This window comes from Bombus vosnesenskii, unplaced genomic scaffold (assembly GCF_011952255.1).
Source record: "Bombus vosnesenskii isolate JDL3184/JDL3185 unplaced genomic scaffold, Bvos_JDL3184-5_v1.1 scf7180000013309, whole genome shotgun sequence".
In the NCBI taxonomy this organism is placed as follows: Eukaryota; Metazoa; Arthropoda; class Insecta; order Hymenoptera; family Apidae; genus Bombus; species Bombus vosnesenskii.
The window spans coordinates 1,782,752-1,804,503 of record NW_022882958.1 but is presented as its reverse complement, the minus strand read 5'-3'; the positions used below and the strand labels follow the sequence as shown (position 1 = coordinate 1,804,503).

General features: G+C 33.3%; 1 protein-coding gene and 1 long non-coding RNA gene across 12 annotated transcripts; one reads left to right on the top strand and one right to left on the bottom strand.

Moving 5' to 3' along the window:
* Positions 1-35: 35 nt before the first annotated feature.
* Positions 36-18,097, bottom strand: LOC117234866 (MAP kinase-activated protein kinase 2). 11 transcript variants are annotated; one of them, XM_033496458.1, is made up of 17 exons: positions 17,943-18,097; positions 17,013-17,153; positions 16,799-16,906; positions 16,551-16,706; positions 16,211-16,475; positions 15,867-16,114; positions 15,591-15,787; positions 15,235-15,512; positions 14,918-15,173; positions 9,145-9,433; positions 3,451-3,590; positions 3,297-3,361; positions 3,099-3,206; positions 2,895-2,993; positions 2,722-2,797; positions 2,430-2,640; positions 36-2,351 (listed from the first exon to the last, which is right to left on the bottom strand). In XM_033496458.1, the coding sequence occupies exons 1-17, from the start codon at positions 18,042-18,044 to the stop codon at positions 2,112-2,114; spliced, it is 2,979 nt and encodes a 992-aa protein (XP_033352349.1). In that variant the 5' UTR covers positions 18,045-18,097; the 3' UTR covers positions 36-2,111. The 11 variants fall into 11 exon arrangements, 10 of the variants coding, with proteins under 10 accessions (XP_033352349.1, XP_033352342.1, XP_033352341.1 ...); XR_004493582.1 differs by lacking the exons at positions 14,918-15,173; positions 15,235-15,512; positions 15,591-15,787; ... (4 more) ...; positions 17,013-17,153; positions 17,943-18,097 and adding exons at positions 9,946-9,951; positions 10,979-11,256; positions 11,760-12,346 and having other exon boundaries at positions 36-1,985; positions 2,056-2,351; XM_033496451.1 differs by lacking the exons at positions 14,918-15,173; positions 15,235-15,512; positions 15,591-15,787; ... (4 more) ...; positions 17,013-17,153; positions 17,943-18,097 and adding exons at positions 9,946-9,951; positions 10,979-11,256; positions 11,760-11,775; positions 12,080-12,346.
* On the top strand, positions 7,636-8,469 carry LOC117234868. Its single transcript, XR_004493583.1, has 2 exons — positions 7,636-7,970; positions 8,047-8,469. It is a non-coding gene; the product is annotated as an uncharacterized LOC117234868 (long non-coding RNA).
* Positions 18,098-21,752: the final 3,655 nt, after the last annotated feature.

Genomic DNA, 21,752 nt, shown 5'->3' with positions numbered 1-21,752 from the left:
TCACAGTTATATCAATAATACAATTTTTTACCTTGTTATTGAACTTTCAAAATTATTCCTTTTATTTATCGAAAGCAAGTTATACACGTCGATAATACTTCATTATAAAACACGTGTTATATGAAGGTATCTCGCGCTACGCTTACTCGTAGCAATAAAGTGACACTTATACAGTGGACAAAGGCTGTACCAAACAGAGATTTACTGACATTGCATTAATTAAAGATACTTTTTACATTTATTGTCAAGTTTTATAAATGCAGTGCAAATCAATATACTTGAATCCATTACAAAAATATTTCGATACTATAGTCCAACTCAAAGCACGCATACTTATTTTCGTTTTCTAATAATGTTAATCTATAAAATCGTAAACAACACTTGTACTATTTCGGTATTATCAAGTACAATAATGCAACAGTCGTTTATATGATATTTGAAATTAAACGTATTATTAAAACTGTAGTGTAGAATCGTCCTTTCTTTAAGTTTGCGTCAGTTTTCGTATACAACTAGTTGACCTTCAGTTTGATTATTTTTAATGAGGTTTAGAAGCTGAACCATTACATAATGTTTATTTCGAAGAAGTCTTGTTTCCACGATTCTAAAATAATCTATTATTTAATAATAAGTATATTACTAAATATAGTACTTAGTTTAGAATTCTATTATTCTGAAAACAATTCAATGATATAGAACTGTGAAAACAATTAAGGCCTAATTTTCTCGTTATTTATCAGTCACAAGATCTATTTTCATCTATTAAACATTTCTAATACTTATCATGGAGAGCTGCTGGTAATATGAATAATCATAGTTTCAACTACAAGTATCTTATTAAAAATACTTCGTACATATAATATTTACATTCATAACATAGACGTCGCCTCAGAAGAAACAATGATACATTCATGAGATTTCATCACCTCTCACCTTACACGTTACTGGATCTGTACCTAACTGAAATATTTAATTATGCTAATTAAACATTAAGCTAAAAAATCTGATGTTGGTTAAGGCGTTTCTTTAGTCTAAATTTCAATTTTTATTTTACAATACATCTAAAAAAATATAATTACTACATTTATATCGTAATGTGTACATCTTTGTTCCTAAGTTCCATCTTTTACTATAGATTTTATTTATTTAAAAAATTAGGAAATTGTAGTATTGTTTTAATACCTACGAAATAATTAGAGCAACGTATGTTAGCACCTTGCAACGATTATAAGGATTCTTACACGTATTCAGCCTCAGTCAAAATATCACTTAAAAGTACATTACACATGTTTGCATTATTTTTTAATTAAACGTTATTTTCATAGTTTGAATGAATTGTAACTGTACACAAATAACAACTGAAAAAACGTACTAATACAAATTGGCATGATGTATTTTTGTCTTATACGTCAATCACGATAAATAATAGTAGTTTAATAATTTAAAGAAACACTATACACATAAAAATTTCCAAGCATTATAATTTATGATTTAAGACTTAAATTTTAAGTAAATCAATCAAAAGCTGCTAATTAGGTGGCGTATTCTTTTATATTAGATAACAGACCTTCATTATGAAGTCCAACATTCCATTTAAAATTGAAAAATATTTTTTATATTTCTTTTCAATATGAATTTATTATATATGCAGTTACCGATGACAAAACGTTTTCCTTATGAACGTTTCATCAATAAATATAAATTGTAATATACATTATTTAGTCGTATCAGATTGATTTTTAATCCTTGGTACTTTTTTCTGTATTATTAAATCTTTTATGTCGCGAAAAATGCACCATAACTGGTAAAATATCCTTATTATTATTATTATTACGTCAACTGTGCTCCTGTCATTCAAATTTGGCAATTACGATCGATAGCATTTTAAAAATATTTAAGATGTCGTAAATTGTCGTAATTGCATGGTCAAATACAACTTTATGCGCCTAATATCTCGACGTAGGTAGGATTTTTTCAAGACTATTCTGCAGGAATTTTTTATATTTTACATTATGTAACTGTCAAAAAACAATTCTCATGGTCATTACACTATACCTTATACATCTTCGTAAAAAGACACGCCAGTGTTGACTGGCTCTTATTGCGTCTCCCTAGGATGCTGGCGTAGGATTAGCAGTCGGTGGTACAGCGTTTTTTTGTTTCGCTCGTCTACGTTTGTTTAATAACGCGTTATTTGTGTGATCTAATTGTTTCAAATTGGCCGTATCGTAGTCTACGCGCATGGTAGCTAATGACCGTGTCATTTCTTCTTGAACTTCTGGCCAAAGTTCTTCGCCTTCTCGGAGTACGCGACCAGTATGTAAAGGCGTGGGGGGTACTTCCGTGTATTGCTATATATAAAACAGACAATGATCTATATTTGCGACCGTACAACGCATGAATTGACAATAATGAAACAGAATTCTTACAGCAATCCATTTGTTGCGCATAACCTCGTCGATTTGAAGTCTTTGAGCTGGATCCGTACACAACATACCCTTGATGAGATTCTTTGCCTCTGTGCTTACATTAGACCATTCAGGGGCTGGAAAGTCATATTGGCCTAACCGAATTCTTTTTTTCATCCCTGGTGAAATAGCTAAACCATGATTACTGTAGAAAGGTGGGAAACCGCACAATCTAAAATATTATAAAATATTGATACGTTTCAGAATCTATATATAAATTTAAAATATTTATTCGTAAATAATAGTTACATACAGTATATACATTATAACTCCAAGTGACCAAATATCACAGCTTTTGTCATATTTCTCTGGTCCCAAAACTTCAGGAGCTATATAAACCAGAAAAAATATCTGCTTTGTTATTTCCATATGCTTACGCAATTAAGTTGGTTAAAAATAAAATTAGAATTTTGAAAAACAACTTACCAACATAGTATGGCGTATAACACGGGGTTTGTAGCGTATCTTTCATATGGGTCTCTTTCGCAAAACCGAAATCAGTAAGTTTCAATATTCCGGTACTATCTAAAAACGAAATACATAATCGATGTATAAGTTCAATTCGGTACGATTCAACGTATGTTAAACATTTCTATGATTCATTCAGCTTTAATATACTTATTTACATACCAGGCTTAGAGTACAAAAGATTTTCCGGCTTAAGGTCTCTGTGTGCAATATTCATATCATGCAGGTGCTTTACAGCAACACAAATTTCATACATTATTTGTGCAGCTTCTATACAAAAATTACATAAGATAATCAGAAAATGTTTCTTATATTTACATTAAATACATCATCAAAATATAATACGTTAACATAGTTTACCTCTCTCTGTGAAAGCACCATCTTGCCTATCTTGTATTCTCTCAAACAGTTCTCCTCCTTCCATACTAAAAGTCGATGAAACTTATTATTTAATATCGCTCGTTAATATCGTTTATACGATAAAATCACTTGGTCCAAATATTTACAAGCTTACCATTCCATAATGACTAATAAACATTTATTTCCACTATATGTATTTTCATATACATCTTTGACTTGCACTATGTGCCTGCAGTTCGATGCTCTCCAATGCAATTCAACTTCCCTTCGTGCTTTTACACAATCGTACAGTACCTATAAGCACAAAATTGAGCAAAAAATCAATATTAAATTCAACAATTCCAAAATATAGCAATTGCATACAGCTTATAAAAATTTCGAGGCTATAGGAGATTTACACGAAACCTTGAATAAATGAAGTGACGTAATCTGTTAAGATAAAAATGAATAGACATTAGAAGTGATAATATAGTGACTGGCAGTATCGTATAGCATCGTACAATATTTAATAGGTAAAAGAATACGCAATGGAACGCGTATGAATTTTATACACGCGTATGATACTCGTATATTCGCTTTAAAAACCGCTGGTGAACGACCTAAAAACAGCTGACTCCATCGTTAAATCGATAAAACTTATTGCATTATGTAGTGGTTCGCGACCTAACATTCTTGAGTTAATGTACGATAGTCCGCATCGATGAGTACAACGTAGTTTTAAAGTACCGTAATATTCTAATTTACTAACAATGTTTTTAATTTATACTGTCGAATTAAAATATATTACGTGTATGTATATGTATTACATATAATTTATTTGAAATTTAAACGTCTTCCATCTTCCAACCGATAAAAAACACTTATGTTTGTGAATACGTAAAATAATAAAAAATATTAGTATTGGAAACATGTCGTATGTATAGCCAGCTCGTAACGTTCAGCTCAAAGAATTACTTGGCAGAGCAAACAAAAGTTTTATCTAACGCTACAAAGTCGCTATTGGCACAGTACAAATGTCCTTTATTTAAGTAACATCGATCAAGACCCATGTTAAACTCGAATTCTTCACTAGCATAATACTTCATTTCGTTTCCACTTAGTTTGTTTCTTCCTTTTGCTTTCGTATATTTTATAATACAAAGCGAGCGTTATTCTTAATTAAAATATTGTCATTTCGCGTTCAATAGCTATAGAATATTTATAAACTCAAAGATTGCAATATCTGCGGCGTGTAATTTTATGCATCAGTTCGTAAAAATACAGGTCGTGAAAAATATGGCGCTGATATAAAGTTGCGAGATAAAAGAAGGGCGGAAAAAGTGTCTCACGGTTGAGTAGTATTTTTAGAGCATCGAATACATTGGGCGTTCTAAAAATGTTCAAATACAATTAAAACCTGCGGAACGCGCTTGAAAAGGTCGAAACCGGTTTCGACTTGAAGTTGCTGTATCGATGGTGATAATGAAATAGACAACTCTCACGTATAAATGAAACCTCTGCGAAAAACTCGTTACATAAGAAGAAGAACATACGTTCATTTGCACATAAAACTTGCCTTACGTTAAGCGAGACCGTAACAAAGAATCGCTCAGATTCTTACATTTTCCAATTTACAGAACGTCGAATTTAGATTCAAATTTTTGTGCTTAAAGTACGAAAAATCGACTGTTTCCTAGGCGAGTGGATTTCTCCGATATTGCTGAACAGCGTATAATCGTCAAGGCGCTTCGATTTGCAGGATTTTCCACGATTGTTATGCTCCCCTTGTAAATGAAAATACATTGGTTACGTGCTCACGAGCATTCGACCGTTTTGTATTATTCCGCGGTAATGTGATTAGCGTTAGCACAAAGTGACATGTCCATTGTTACGACGGCTAACAGACGCATAACTGAACTCGTAGGATTATTATTAATAGGCTCTGCGATCAGATTATGCTCAGCAGCCTACACCAGCGTATTTTACGCAGAAAAAGAAACGCGCAATACAGCTGATCGTTTGTTCTTCTTTTCCCCCCTTTTCTCACCTTAATTATACAAATTACATAACGTTTTTATGTAATCAATATCATAAATAACGTAATAAACGTATAAAACGTTTCGACACTTTCATCAAGCTTACGCGTAAAGGAGAAAAGAATCTTTTTATAAAAAGAAATCGCAACGATATTTTCGTCACTGATTTCCTGTTATTGAGATTCTACTGACGGATCGCAGAAATACAGAAACCGTTCGTTCGTACAAGAACGAAGGAATAAAAATTCAAGTATTCTCGGAATGCTACAATCAAGGCAAAGAGATGTGAAACAATGGTGACAACGGTCCGACCGATCGTATCCGAGGCAAGAAGCGATCGATCAACGAAATCAAATTCGTAACAGGAACACGCTTGCTTGCGACATCGGCTCCTGCCATCATTCGCAAATATTGATTTTTTTTTTTTTTTTGTAGCTACGCGAAGATACGCGTGGAAATATGATTCTCTGACTTTCTCCTCGGGTATGCCTCAAGGTGCTGTTTCTTGTATTACCAGAATCTATACATTGGTATCAGCTTACACCGTATAGCGACCACCACACGTCCTACAAAAATCATTATTTCAATGACACGCATAAAAACATTTCGCATTAATAAAATCGTATCATGGATCCATATCGATGACAATTATAATTATCGCGTGGCAAAGGCGTCGAATCGATTTAACATTGAATTGGAAGTATTCGAAGGTTAATATAAAGAGATAATTAAGAGCGCGCGGCTTAGAATTATCGCCATTACCGTTGGATCTGTTCGTGGTCATGCCGCGTAATTTAAACCGTTTTGCCGATTTATACGACTCGTTTCCAATCATTCGGTCCCGATAATTCGACGTGATTAATTATCCTTAAATTCCGCTCTGCTTGCTAACCATTAATTCGAAACGAATCGCTATATACAAATTAAATTCTTTTTTGTTTTTCTTTGCCGAATTTTTTCTTCCTCTCTTCCTTCAGTTTTTCTTTTTTTTCCTTTCGTTAAGATATCGTCTGTATCGAAAATCGATAGGGAATTGAGTAATATCTGTGACAGATACGATCGTGGTGACCTACACACCTTTACGCGTTGCTACGAAACTACCATGTTACGTAGAAAAAAAGGAAAATATCTATCGATAGTTGGTTTATGACAAGAAATGTATTTTAATCTTTCGATGTTGGATTAGTCGACGGGTCGATACCTTTGATAGCATTGATCAGTTTTATACAAGCAAACACGAGATCATCGATACTACATACATAAGTATAAATAATGACATATTACTGTCGAAACTTATCTAGCTGTTCTTGTCTATACAGTCACAATTATACGGCATATACGGGGTGGTTGGTAACCGGTGGTACGAGCGGAAAGGGGTGATTCTACGCGAAAAAAGAAGTCGAAAACATGGAATAAAAATTTTTCGTTCGAGGCTTTGTTTTCGAGAAAATCGACTTTGAATATTCGCTCGGTACGCGTGCACTTTATCGCCTCTCGTTATAACGGATCGCACCGTAGATCGTCCCGATTGACGTTATTTTTTAATTTCTCAAACTTTAAATTTTTAAATTTTTATTCTATATTTTCGACTTCTTTTTTCGCGTAGAATCACCCCCTTTCCGCTTGTATCACCACCAGTAGTTACCAACCACCCTGTATATCAGATGTTTGCATATCCCAATTGCGTGTTTACTTTCTAGTTTACAGAGAAAGAAACTATATTATTATTAGAAAAGGGCGTACTAAATCGATAAAAGAAAAATAAATACAGAAAGTAGACAATAGCATATAAATATATTATACTTTGATATGTTAAAGCGTGACTGGAGATACGTCATTGACTATATATGGTACATATACGTATATATTATAATTTCTAACTGATTGATGTATTCAAAGTGTGATCTACGAAAAGATATCGAAGCCTATCTTTTTTTTTTTTTTTCAAATTTAATTCTTTAAAATATCGCTAATATCGAGAAAAATCTATCAAGGAACAGCTCCTAAATTAGCAAGGCATATGTCGCGCGTGTGGCATCGTATGATTCACGTAATCGGTCGTTGACATTCTATGTATGTACGTACGTACGCCTTTAATCGATGCTTTTTTTCAAAACCTATTTTAAATTATTTTTCAATTTTAAAAACTGATAAAACTATTTTTAACACGTTACACGCACGTTGGTGTTAAAATATTTAATAAGTCGCGACAAAGTTATCACGACTCCGAACTCGTTATTACCTTCGCCGGTACTTTTATCATAGACACGCGGCGATTGATTCCATGATTCATATAATATTTACGATCGCGATTTGGCGTTTGTTCAGTTTCCCCTGGAATTCTGCGCGGGAACGACGGCGCGAGAAGTTGCAAGAACAACAAACCGACCGCGAAAAGGCGAAAACACAAGGATCCCCGAAATTTTTCCAAGGCGATACAGAGAAAATAAGAGAGACGAACAGACTTCGAACGATACACCGCATGGTCGGAATCGTCGAATGGGAAATCACCGAGTATAAATAGAAGATGACTCGCGGTCTGGACTCGCTTGGACACCGTCAGTCGATGATCATACTTTAGCACCGCTAAGTGGGTATCGATACAGCAGTACTTGGTTAACTGGCCACGATCCGGAACCTTATCTGGCCAGTTATCGAGGTGGCTATATTTCTAGGAAAGTTCAAACATTTGTTTTCCCTGCCGAGTGCGAGTGAGATACCTTTGTTTATTTTAGAAACATAATGCCAGAGGTACATTCGCGAAAACGGTATGAAGAATTGGCGGGGATAGCGATAGCCAGCTAAAGAAGTGAAACGGCGAACAATTAACGCGACATTACCGTACATCTCCGACAGATCCTATATATGCGTAAAAATGTACACGCATCGAATAAGGTATCCGGTACATCCTTGGAGCATCGTTCCGCGTGTTCCAAAAATAACTAAGGCCAGATGTGTCATATTACGCTTATACGTATGAAACATATATTGCTTTTATATCTACTGATAACAATCGAAACGTTCGTAAACCCTGTTACGTTTATCTCGGTCGGTATAATCGAGTAGCAATATGAAAAATAATATGTCTGACGTTTTCGACCTACACGTGTCGTCATACATGCCGCTTTTGTAATTACATGCCTGTACACAACGTTTTATTGCTCGTGCGTGAAATTTTAATCGAGTCTCCCAGCTCCCGGGTAGTTTCGCACAGTAAAATAGAATATAAAGAAACCAAAGGATACGATCAGCTTTGCTTGCACCGTAACACGCATATAGCGCCATTTCCGTGAACAAAGGAAGAACTAAATAACCCGATTATTTCGGTGTTTCGAAGCTTTCGTATTTGCCCATTTCGTATTCACGTTCCATTAAAATTAAGTCCATTAACGCAAAATTAGCCCTCCGGGTGCAAGCTACTTTTTACTAACACAGCGTAGAGCACCTAAGATCGTGTTTCTAACGTGTTCGAGGCTTTGAAAAATTTAGAAAAATTTATGGCTACTTTTAACGCCTCTACTACGATATCCTGATAGGCGTCAAGATGAAACATTAAACAATTTGTTGTTAAAAACTCGAAGTTTGGACAAAATTATTTGGCGACTGAAGAATCGTTGAGAGACTAAAATCGCATGTCTCGCGTTGCATGCGGAGGGTTACATCCACTTTCTCGTATACGTATATACAAAAGACAAACGCATATGTAATTTTTCACAGGATAGCTAACGCAGACTGATTAAAAAAAAAAACGACCGATTCGACGGAATAACCAACGAAGACTAATTAAAAAGAATGACCGATTCCACGGAAGAAACCATTGATCGTTATCTCACCTTGAGCGCATATTTTTCCCTGGTATTTTTGTCATAACACTGAACAACTTTTCCGTTTATTCCAAGACCAAGCACGTGATTACTGATTTCATAGTCATCGGTGATCGGTGTGACTTTTGGTAAACGGATGTCGCATCTTGTGACCGTGTGTTCCATGGTTTTCCGTTTGGTTTCCACGGTCGAAACCTCTTTCTCCTTCGTCGATACCTCGATCTCTATTTCCGCTGCTCGTTTCCGTTTTCCTTTCTTATTCTCCTCGTTCTCCTCGCCGACGGGCCTCTTGCACTTTCTAAAATGGTAATCGATCGTCAATCACGTTCTCATCCCATGGGGGAGAAGAGACTCGACTCTTAGTTTTCTTCTTTTTCTACGTGTGTACTACGTGTGCATATATGTATGTATATATATATATATATATAAAAAAAAAAAAAAATAACGCAAATGTACCGACACCATAAATATTCGAAGAAAATTGAGACACTTCATGAGAAATGCGAAGAAGTACGACGATTTGACTGGCACCGTTGATAAGAAAAACCTTAGAACGATAGCATATTTCGTGCTGACACTTGTGAGCGCGCCACGCGAATGACAGTACTGACAGTAGTATAGCTAAAAAAAAAAAAATTATTTGCCAACGAAAAGCTATTTTATCACTCGCATCGGCGCCTGTTTTATCTTTGAGAGTTACCAACGGAACGCGATTTATATCCGTTTGAAAGTAAATCGTATTTCCTGTTATTCGCCGCGAGACTCGAACGAAGAAGTTACTCATTACAGATTTCAAGTATTTCTTATTACCTTAAACTGATAAGTCCATTATCGTCTGATTAATCGCGACGTGGTACGCCAAGCAGTTACTCGCATGTTGTTATCAAATTGACATTGCGATAGAAAATATCAATGTTTGATTATGTATGTGTAATTTATATAATTTACATCTTTACGTAATTGCTAAATCTTGAAATTTCTAAAAGTTATTAAACCAATTATAGGAAATAAAATTGGCAAAAAGGTTACGCTTAAATGTATCACGCATTATTAATTAATTAGGTAATTAGTTAATTGATCGAATTAATTTACTTTGCGACTTACAGGAAATATTTTGGCAAACTGTATAATTCGTTTGTGTGATCACACTGTAAGTACACATGCACGATATAGCGCGATATACTTACTGAAATACGCGCACACCTTTATGTATTACACAACTATGTTCGATCGATTGCAGTAAAATTATACTACATAGCTCAACGCACGTGAATGGAACATTTTCAAATTATCAAGACTATCCCAATCGGGTGCGTCGATTATGCGTTGCTTTAATGATGATCGATACACGCAATAAAACAGCAACAGAAATGATCGATCGATAGATCAAAGAAACAAAAAACAAAGGACAAAAACGTCGTAAAACAGGGTTAAAAAATCAGTCGCAAGTTTTAATCAGCACGAGATTAAGTAATAATATGCAATTGTTATGATTGCAACGAACAAAAATCTACAAAGAACGACGAGGAATAGTGTTTATCGTCGTATTATTCAAAAGGACGAGTTGACGTTATCGTATTTAAATCAATCTGATATATTGATTTCGAGGAAATAAAATATAATACGTTCTACAGATGTTTATGCATGTATGGGAAATTTAAAAGCGGAAATTATATAAAACGCGCGTAATATGCAAAACCGCACGAGATACCCAAAGTGAATTATATGTTATATTATGTAATGGATAATATAAGTGTTTATTTAAGTTTCATTCTTTTTAATTAATAATTTATGAAAGTATGAATATGCATGAACATCTGCAGTCTAATAATATGACAGAGACCTCCAGAATGTCCACTTGGCTGCCGATTTCGGCATTTGTGTAGCTTTTTTTAACGTTTCGAAATCTTTCTAATCGAATCGTTGAACGAAGATAGAAAGCATCGCCTTCCGGGAGGGCCGAAATTCCAAAGAATTCTCAGAGGTAACACAGTCAGGTAGCGGTGAGTTATGGATTAACTGTGTGAGCTCCGCGTCGTCGAATAAAATAAGAATGTGTCTCTAATCGTAACTCAAAACTCGATATCCAAAGAATAATCGCACAGAGAGGGAAGAGGCCAGCTGAAAACCGAAGATAAAAAAACTAATATAACTCATCCTCAATAATGAAACTAGTGATTGACGATGGAAAGAAGCGTGCAAAAAAGCGATTATCAGAAAGCAAGTTTTTACATGTGCGTATGTACATATGTGTAGGGGGATTACACGGGATGCAGTGTGTCTATCTCAACACTTCTAATGAGATGAATCGCATTTCTGTTACGCAAGTTACACAGCCAAAAGATTCGTGAATTTGGCAATATAAACACAATGGGAGGAACAGAACACAAAATGACTTGTCGAAGATCTATTTGCATAACGTATATCCACCGCCAAATTCGCCATCTATACCTTATCAAGATTCACTGAGTGATTTACTTAAAATAGCGGTAGCGTATGACGTATGCAAACAAAATAAAATGCATTAGAGATAAGGCAAACTGAAAATCAGGGGAAAAAACAAAAAGAAAAAAAGAACTCTGGCATGATTATAAAAAGATAATTATGCTGGTTGTCTAACGTACTTGGTGACGTCCGCTTCTTCAAAGTTCAATTTCCCGCCATAAAATGATATATTTGAAAGAAAGAATACCACTGTTACAACATTTTATATTTCACACTGTCATGAGAACACTCGATTAGTATTTCTTAAGAATTATTCTTGTCACGATACGTCATAACACTGAATCACAATTCGATACGACGGTATAAAAAATAATGTTCACGAATATTCAGAATGTAACTATGCTTCTATTCGTTTGTTTCACACGAAAAAAAGAAAAAGTTTCTCGGAGGTGTGTCACGCGAATACCAAACGGTCAAAAAGATCAAAATATTTATCTACCTGACCTGTCGTAAAATAGCCGGTTTTAACACGAATATGAAATTATTCGATGACGCCGTTGGAAACCGATTTTACTCGCTGTGAAAAACCTAATAAGAAGAAAGTTAACCAAACGCAACTTTTTCCATAACCATACTTTCCGTGCATTCGACCGACCACTACTGACTACTGAACTCAAGTCCACTCAACGACTCGGACTTTCATACCAAAAGCCAATTCACAAACACTAGTAGATAAAACGGCTATGGCGGCAAAGCGAAGCGCCCCTACGAGCAATCTTAGGATGTGACTCACTACACAGGGACGACTCTACGCTATAATTTTTTAGGTCCATACGTCAGTATTTTGGGCCCCTTTTATAATTTCTATGAAATTTAGTTTTTAAAAAATCTACTACGTTAAAGTGACGACAGAGTGATTAAATGAAATACGGCTTTACAAGCTAATAATTTTTTTTTCAATTATTATTATTATAGGTTTATTTTATGTTACACTACAATTAGACATGTATGCATGTATATACATAATTTTTCGATGTAATAAAACTGAAGGGGGCAACAATCTTCAGGTCTCTTGCATTATTATCACTTAGATAATTACAAAATTATTACATTTAATATAAATATATCTTTTCGTACAGGCACATTTTATATTTACATACAGGTTTCTCTTTCATCTTATCGTTTCTAATCATATTGTCCATTAAGTATTTCATTAAATAAAAATTGTATCACACAAAGTATATGAACGCCAACAAGATAATTTCCATTGATACAATTTGTCGTTAAAAGATTGTACGTGACGTGTGATGCAACGAATAAGTTCTTTCATAATATACGAATAACAATTTCTATGTATTACAGTCAATATCGCTTATGATACTGTAAAATTAAATTACTATCGGTATTATCGTTATTGGTACAATGCACCACAGTATCGTTTCATGAAAAATTCGTTATTACTTTTATTAAAGTATGCGGTATGTACTGTTAACAGTTACTACAAATTACATCAGATTTTAATCAACAGATATAATTTACAGAATATCTTGAAAAGAAAACGTATTGTGGTTTAATCTTTGGATTATCGAATTAGAGAAAATACTTATGTTTAACTAAATATTAAACATTGCTAGAAATATTGTACTTGGTACTTATACCTATTAATCAGAAAAATGTTTATGGAAATCTCAATCGGCAAAACCTTTTTATGAACATTAACAATTGAGAACAGTTTAAAAATATTTAACGATTCGCACATTCGTTACAGTGTAACTCGGAAAAATATCCATATTCTAAATGTTATTAATAACATTAAATATATAGCATTACTTTTATCCTAACTTACTAGTGCTAATTTAATATTTCATAATTTTCAAGTACATACAAATAATATATGCGCTTACATTTATATTCTATATATGAATATAATTACAATAATTAACAGTAAGATATAAAATGTACAATTTATTAAGTAAACGCATACATATTTATTTCTTTATTTCTTTTAACTTGCTAAGTGTTTTTGTTTTTCATAAAAAATATACTATTATTGTCCATTTTGAAGTAAATAATACTTGATGCATAATAAACTCGATATTTAAGAAAATTCCGTTTCTATTTTGTTGAAAATAAAATAGATCTGATATTTTTTTCTTGAATGTAGCACAAATTAGTATTATTGCACAATGTATTACTTTTTTATGGGCATTTTAAATATGATGCATCTTTTTTTACTTAATCTACAATAAAACACAATCTAGAAATATATCATATTTGCAATGATTATTTTCTAGAAAAATAAGTAAAAAGTGTGCATACGCCAACTCATATCTAACAAAATTACTATGTCATTAAAGTTATAACGAAATATGTAATTTGTTTGTACTGATAGTTATATTGAATTATCTCCTCTTTTATCAAAACTAAGACATTAGTGATTTTTTGGACGGAAAAATGCAGTGATCATAAAGAAATAATTTAGCTAACGTTTTAAACTTCTGTGAAGATTTTAATGTATATGTGACAGAAAAAAAATTTTTCTGAAATTTTTTTACAATTTTTCAACATTTTTACGTAAAAATAATTAGAATATTATACATATAATAAAAAACTGCAGAATTGATGAAGTGAAAGATTATTAATTCGAGCAAAGGGCTATCTTTCTTCACTGCTAATAAATTATAAGTATAATAATATTGTTTATAATATTTTTAATAATAATTTTTATAATACATGCCAATACAAAACTTTCCAGGTATATATTTTTATTTAAAAAACTCGAAATTAAAGCTTCTTTCCGCTTTTTGATCGAGTGATAATTAGTCACGTATGATATTGTAACATTGTTTGTAATTTTAATGAAAGGATGAGTTTATATTGACAGCAATGATAACAATATTTTCGATAATAAATATGTTACTATTAACATTTTTTACAAATACAACGTTTTGTGCAAGACGGAAAGTTTTGTACAACAGGTAGTCAATTTATAATAAATAAAAAAATGTTAAACGTTGAAATATTTTAAGCTAAATATTACATCTGATTAACAAGTTAAAACACATCTACCCTGAGTTTTAACAACTTTAAAAAGAGGCTTGTGAGGAATATATATATATATATGTATAGGGAGAGAGAGAGAATTATAATTCTTTTATGAAAAATAAAAATCAACATTGCCTCGTTACATTTTCCTTTCTCAATGTATAAAAATATTCGTCATTTAGCGCTAACGCGTATATGTGTATATATATATATATATATATAACATATGTATGTATTTATAGATATCACTTTTTTAGGTCACGATTTACATTGCACAATTAGTAATTGTCACCCCATATGACTTTCAGGTTCAGCTTTGTAATCTTGCATAGTAAGAATATAAGGCACGACACTAGCTACGCTTACCCTACCGATAAGACCTGCAAAGAATAAATCTTCCAAGACCCTAGGGTTAATTGAACGAAGTGGTGCAAGCCTTAAAAGAAGGCGCGGTAACCTGTTGGATCCTACGCGTTGTTGTAATTCTGTCCACGCAGCTTCTTGTAAAACTTCAACCTTTTTACGCCACACGCCGGCTAAGACATTGTCTATAAAAATTTCAATTTAAAAATAGACAACTTTTGTATAAATGGAGCATTCTTTACTTACCGGCACTGAAAAGAGTCAACGCTTTAAGGTATGCGTATTCAACGGAATCCACTTGTAATTTATGAAGTGAGCTAACACAATCTTGTAGTCTACATATATGTTCTGTGACAGACTTTACTTTACTAGCTGTAATTTTTTCCTGTGCAATACTAGCTTGTAAATGATTTATTATTGATGTTAGAATACTGGGAAGGGATAAAGTGTATGCACATTGTGCAAGTCCTAAAGTAAAAAGCTGTCCCCAGGAAGTGCGCACTAACGTTGTTTGAACTTCAGATCTGTAAAAATTAATAAGTTTATCCAATGTATCTTTACATGTATCATTCTGATTAATATCATGCTCTTTATTTACGCACGGTAATGCTTGAAATGCCGGAATTCCTCGGGCCCAATGAACTGACAAAAAAAGTAATCTAGCGGCACTCTCGCAAATATAATGTATCGATAAGTACGCAGGAGCTGGGCTTGGGGCCCTTAATTCGAATAACGTATGTCTTTCGGAAATTAATTGGCCAGTCCATTCTTCTTCTGGCTCACTTGAACCATTAACACTCTATAATAAAATTATATAAAAGTCGCAAAAACATTTAAAGATATTTTGCAAAGATTTGCCTGATATAAATGAAACATACATCTCCAATAAGTTTAGCCATACTATCTAATGCATGCGAAATAAGTAAACGTTCTCTTGCTAATGTTAATGCATCACTAAGATCACTATCACTGCTTTGGTCTTCCATACTGGGGCTTTCAGGTTGTTCCCAAGTTGGAGGAGTCTCAGATACTGATTGCTGTGGTTCAGGTTTAACCCTAGGACTTCTATTTCCTACTTTTGTTCCAGCTGATTCGCCTAACACTGGTTTTCTCTCATGTTGAACAGCTGTAACATTATAGTACAATATGTTAACAATTATAAAACTGTTTAAAATTAAATTAAAAAACCGAACGCTTCATTCAGTATCTTAAATAAACTTACAATCACTTCTCATTCCCATTGCAAGACATTTCTGAAGCCTGCAATACTGACATCGATTTCTATGGTGTTTGGTAACTTCACAACTTTTGCTTCCTCTACATTGATAACCCAATTGTTTTCTAATGCTACGTTTAAAAAATCCTTTACAACCTTCGCAACTTATTGCCCCATAATGTCTTCCACTAGCCCTATCCCCACAAACCACGCATAATTCTAATGACAGTCCCAAACCTAAAGAACCACGAACATCTCTTGCTAATTTTACCTGAAAAGTAATGAAATGTGAAGCAAATATTCCGAACAATGTAAAAATTAAGAAACAAATAGATGAAAATCCTACCTCTACATCAACATTATTTAAATGTTCAATTCCGGAGTGTAAATGAACAATGCCTGCGTGAGAACTCAAATTACGAAAATCTCGTCCCATTTTGTGATCAACTTTATCATCATGTACGTTGTCTACATGATTATTTCGATCTCTTTCCATGTCTCTCTAAAAATATATAGTTCATTATACAATTAATAAAAAGTATCTTAAAAGTTTTGTTCCTAATTTCTGCAAAAATTAATACACCGAAATTATACCACAGCGGGATGATGCGCTAAACTGTGAAAATTTCTTCCTACATTCTGATCTAGTTTATCGTCTTGTAAATTTTCACCCCGATCGTTTTGATCAATTTCCATATCCCGCTGTAATAAAAATAAAAAGTTGTTATTAAATAATCTCAAGAAAGTAATTTGAACATTTAAGGATTAGGATAATAATTTTTAAATAATTAAAAAATGAAATAAACACCTCTGTTTCAACATCAGCTACATGATCCATACCATGGTGACGAGATAAATTACGGAAATCCATTCCTACTTTTCGTTCCTCCTCGTTTTCATTTAAATTATCGTGATCATGCGGTTCCCTATGATCCCTGTCCATTTCTTTCTGCAAAAATAACAAATAAAGATACTTACATAATTGTACAATTCGTAAAACATAAAATATTCCTATGGTGACGTCACTATACATATCTATATTACGTATATCTTAAACAACCGCAAATACTCGCAAACCACTTGTTGTTTAAGGAAATTGCGTATAGGATTCATAAATTAATATCTTTCCGCTTTGTCGATACATATCTTTGAAAGAACAATGATAATTTTACATTCATATTCAAATAAATAGACAATTAATTAACCGTTCCTTTCACAATAATCAGCACCCTCTTACAAAATAATTTACCAACAAATAATATCAAATTATCAGAGGTAAATTGCAGCTTATAAACTTTAAACAATTTTTACAATTTTACGGTAAATAGCACAAACAGCTGGCTTGCTTGTGAAATTCACTTATAGAAATTTGCTCGTTTTATTTCCAAACTTGTTACTGTTATGCAAGAGAATTTGATAGCGTCAATATAACCTGTAAGCTTGTAACATAAAATAATTTACTAATAACATTATTCAATTGTATAAGAAAGATCTAGCTTTAATGTGACTGAAAGAATACATAAAAAAAAAAAATCTTTTCTATGAAGATTGCATAATGCTCCACAGATATTGGTAGCATTACATCGAGTAGGATCGGATAAATCGTGATCATGTACAATCCGATTTGATCTAGGCAGATAGAAGGTATCGTTTAAAGGCCTAAGCGTCGACGCGGTATAAAAATGAAAACTGGAGCATTTGCCGTCCGCCCCTACCTGCCGCAACCCTTTCCCCCTACCATTTTAAGAAGTGAAAGAGATGGTCCCGAGTTGTTCGGTTCGTAGGTTGCTACGTGGTTAAGCGCATGCCGATACCATAGCCATGCTACACTGGCTGTCATAGAGCGAATGGTCCATTTCCATACACTCGTGATCCGACTTCGTCACCACTGTCAGTGCAGTAACATGAGAAAACGATGCCTATACCGTTGCTCCAAAATACTTAACATTCTTGGACCTTACGTTTCGTTATGCATCGTACTCTCTCTGTAAGCGTACTCTCACAACCTTTCTAATCACGATAAAGCTTTCAACCGAATAACCACAGCTACTTTCGAACGTACGAAAATACGTTTGTGCTTTTTAGAAATTTTTTTACATTTAGAATCAAATTTCTTTCATACAAGCCATCAACTTGTATACACACAATACTTACTTTATCTTTATGATCAATAATAACACACGTATCTGATTTCACGGAAGTGTCATGCATGAGATTCAACGTCATTCCATTTTGCGATCAAGAATTTCACGATAGTAATATGACACCTGTCGGTCTTTTCTTTTTTTCAAACTTGAGCCATTGACCCGTTTAGACACGTGTCATTATAAACTATTAACAAATTTTATCGCGGCCGCCTTCATCGTTTACATTTCGACGATCCTGTTTTCGATAGTATTTCATGCACCATGATGAACAGTCCGCCAAACAACAATTGGAAATATGTTATTAATGGATAAAAGGTGAATTGAAAGTACAAGAAGTATAGCCAGAATCCAGAACTATAATTTTTTAAAATAAATTAATTCCTTATAATTTTATTTATCTTATATAGTCATGAATATATCGTTTTAAAACATTTTATGAAACGAATTGCATTTTCCTGACCGACCTTAGAAAACGCGCGACGTGTCTTACATTAAAGTTCGAGGACGGTACGCACAATACACTACCTGTTGGGTCGACCTGTATCACCGCATTTGCGTGTGTCGGCGGTGGCGCTCTCACAGGTCACGCACAGTTCTGAAAATATAACGTAGCTAGCCACGCGGTAATACGCGCGGAATATATGTATATATATATATTCGTTATTCGGATATATATTCAAAAAAACAACTTTTTAATAAATCAAACGACGAGGGAACACGATAAACTGACACATTTGCAGTATATATGCGAAATCTTTTTACTCGGTATGAGCGCTCTCGCGCACAAAAACACCACGTCTGAAGTTTAAAGGCAACCTTGCACAGGTGAACGCAGCCAGGCCGTTCGCTGTACTGGCAGGTTGGCAGGTCACTCTCTTGTATACCGCCAAGACACACCGGCCAGGTGCATTCTCGCCCCGCTTGCCTGCTTTTCTACCTGAGCGAGAGCATTCGCTGTAAAGGACCGCATAGTGGCTTCTCGACGAGCGTTACAGGTTATGTCACGTAATACACGCCCGTGATGACTTATCGGTTGAGACTCGAGGTCGCAACGTCGAACGAGAATAGGTCAAACACGAACAGTTAGTGGCAAAAATTTATATTAAAAATGCATATCATGACCCAGCAAATATTCCTATGCACCATTACTTTCAGATATGAATATTAGGGGAATCATTTACGTTAACGTGCACGTACAACATAATGTTCTTTTAACTAACGAAACTACAATCTGATATCTATTAACGGTGTGAAACTTCTTAGAGAAACATATTGTGTACATTATAAATAAATTGGAGACTAGAAGACAGATATTGAAATAAAATTTTCGATATTTAAAAATCTTTTCGTTCTAAATATGTGAAAATTTTGAAACTGGAACGTAGGAAAAAAGTTACGACTTTACCTGAACGAATTATCTTGAATGTATTTTTATTTCAAACGTATGCACCTTATATTTCAAAATAAAAATAGACTCAAATTTTGGATGAACTGTAAATAATTATAGCAATAATCTTATATAATTTTAATCGATATATTAATTTATTAAAAATATGGATTCTACTTTTGTCGGTTAAATTAGCATCTTTTAAATATATTATGTTGACTTATAACCTTTCGATTGGTCATTTCAAGTTAGCTAAAGATTTCTTGGAAGAGCATCAGCGAAGAAGAATAGTCATTGGAGAGTAATTATTTCTATCTATACGACCGGACTTCACAGGTAAAGGTCGCTTGTGGGTCCGAAGGTTACCTCCTACCTACTTGATCACCGTATCGACACAGATTTATCTTGTAATCCCACTTGCTGCGTTAAAATTGCACTACTAATCACGCATTATTCTTTCTCCTTTTGTTTATCATAATCAATTTTTTTATTGTTATCTGCGAATTTATAATGACGTAAATTCTTAACTTCTAAAAGATAGACAAACTTATTATTTTCTTATAATTTTTAGATATATTCATTATTTTTCAGTTTCGCAATATATGAGGATATGAGAAAAGAATTTAAAAGTTATTTCGCTTACAAAAAAATATTTTACATTGCAACGTTTGAATTAGTTGTACAATAAATATAAAATATTAAATTGAAAATTTTTGAATGTAAAAAAGAATAACGGAAAAAGTAATGTTATTATCAACAGAGTTACAAGATTTCATAATGACATTGTCAAAATATACAATTATTATTTTATACTTAAGGAAAAATAGTATTTTATTTACTAACAATCGAATTGCGGAGAAACCTGCAAATATGCATTTTACAGTATTTAATTTTATGAAGGAACGTGCACAGATTGATTCGATGTGGGCGAGTCAACGTTTCGGATTTCATGCATCGTTATCGACGAAAGGATAACACAAAGCTAAATACTAAAAAGTACGTAATTTTTGTACGGACTTACCTTTATTATTAATAACGACGATAGATTTGACTATGTGTCATTTGGACAGTTCATAGCAACAACTAGACTTCGTCAACCATCCGTGGGTTAGAGTTCATAACCTCTTCTAACCTTTACCTTTCCTTTGCCTCCTTCCCCCCCGTGCCTAACCCCACCGCACACCTTTATAGCCACTCGACAATACATCTGCTGCCATCGATACACGGTTGCATACAGATTCACGATTTCGAATCTTTGTTGAAGAATTTGTACGTCGCGCCATATCCTCGGTAAGTTTAAGAACTGTTTTCAGGAAGTATCGCCATGATGGTAAAGGAAGTTGCCATATAACCATAATTTATATTTAAATTTCTTTATTATCCTATCTCGTATAAAAGGATTAAATTTCAGGATACATATATGAGCTCCTAACGTAATCTTTAGCGTTAAAAAATTGAAAATATCTAATACAAATTTAGTACGAAAGCATTCGATATATTGCAAAACGTTATTTATTGCAAACAATTTTCCATGTAATAGATGTTATACATAAATTCATTATGTATAAGTATTAACACTTATATATATATATTTATATATATATATATATATACATATATATATAAGTATTAATAAAGCGTATCACTAATATTAACAATATTTATGATAATATCACTAATATACTACTAAAATTTCATCTTTATTGAAATATCCATCTATCTGTGAATTAAGGGCTCACTTTTATTGTTTTTACCATTATTATATTTTTTATGGATACTTAAAAATGTTTGTAGAAAGCCACGCTTTTTTATTAATCACACATGAAAAATATAATGTAAACAAAGTAAATTTTAACTCAATTCGTATCAAATTAATATTAATCACGACTTATTGCCTAAAAATAATATTATATGATTACATATTGTTAGCAGGTTCTTTTCTTACAATTCGTGATATCAGCTCTTATTAATTATTCGTAGTGGTAAATAAGATTCGTAGTAAAATGTTGATAGT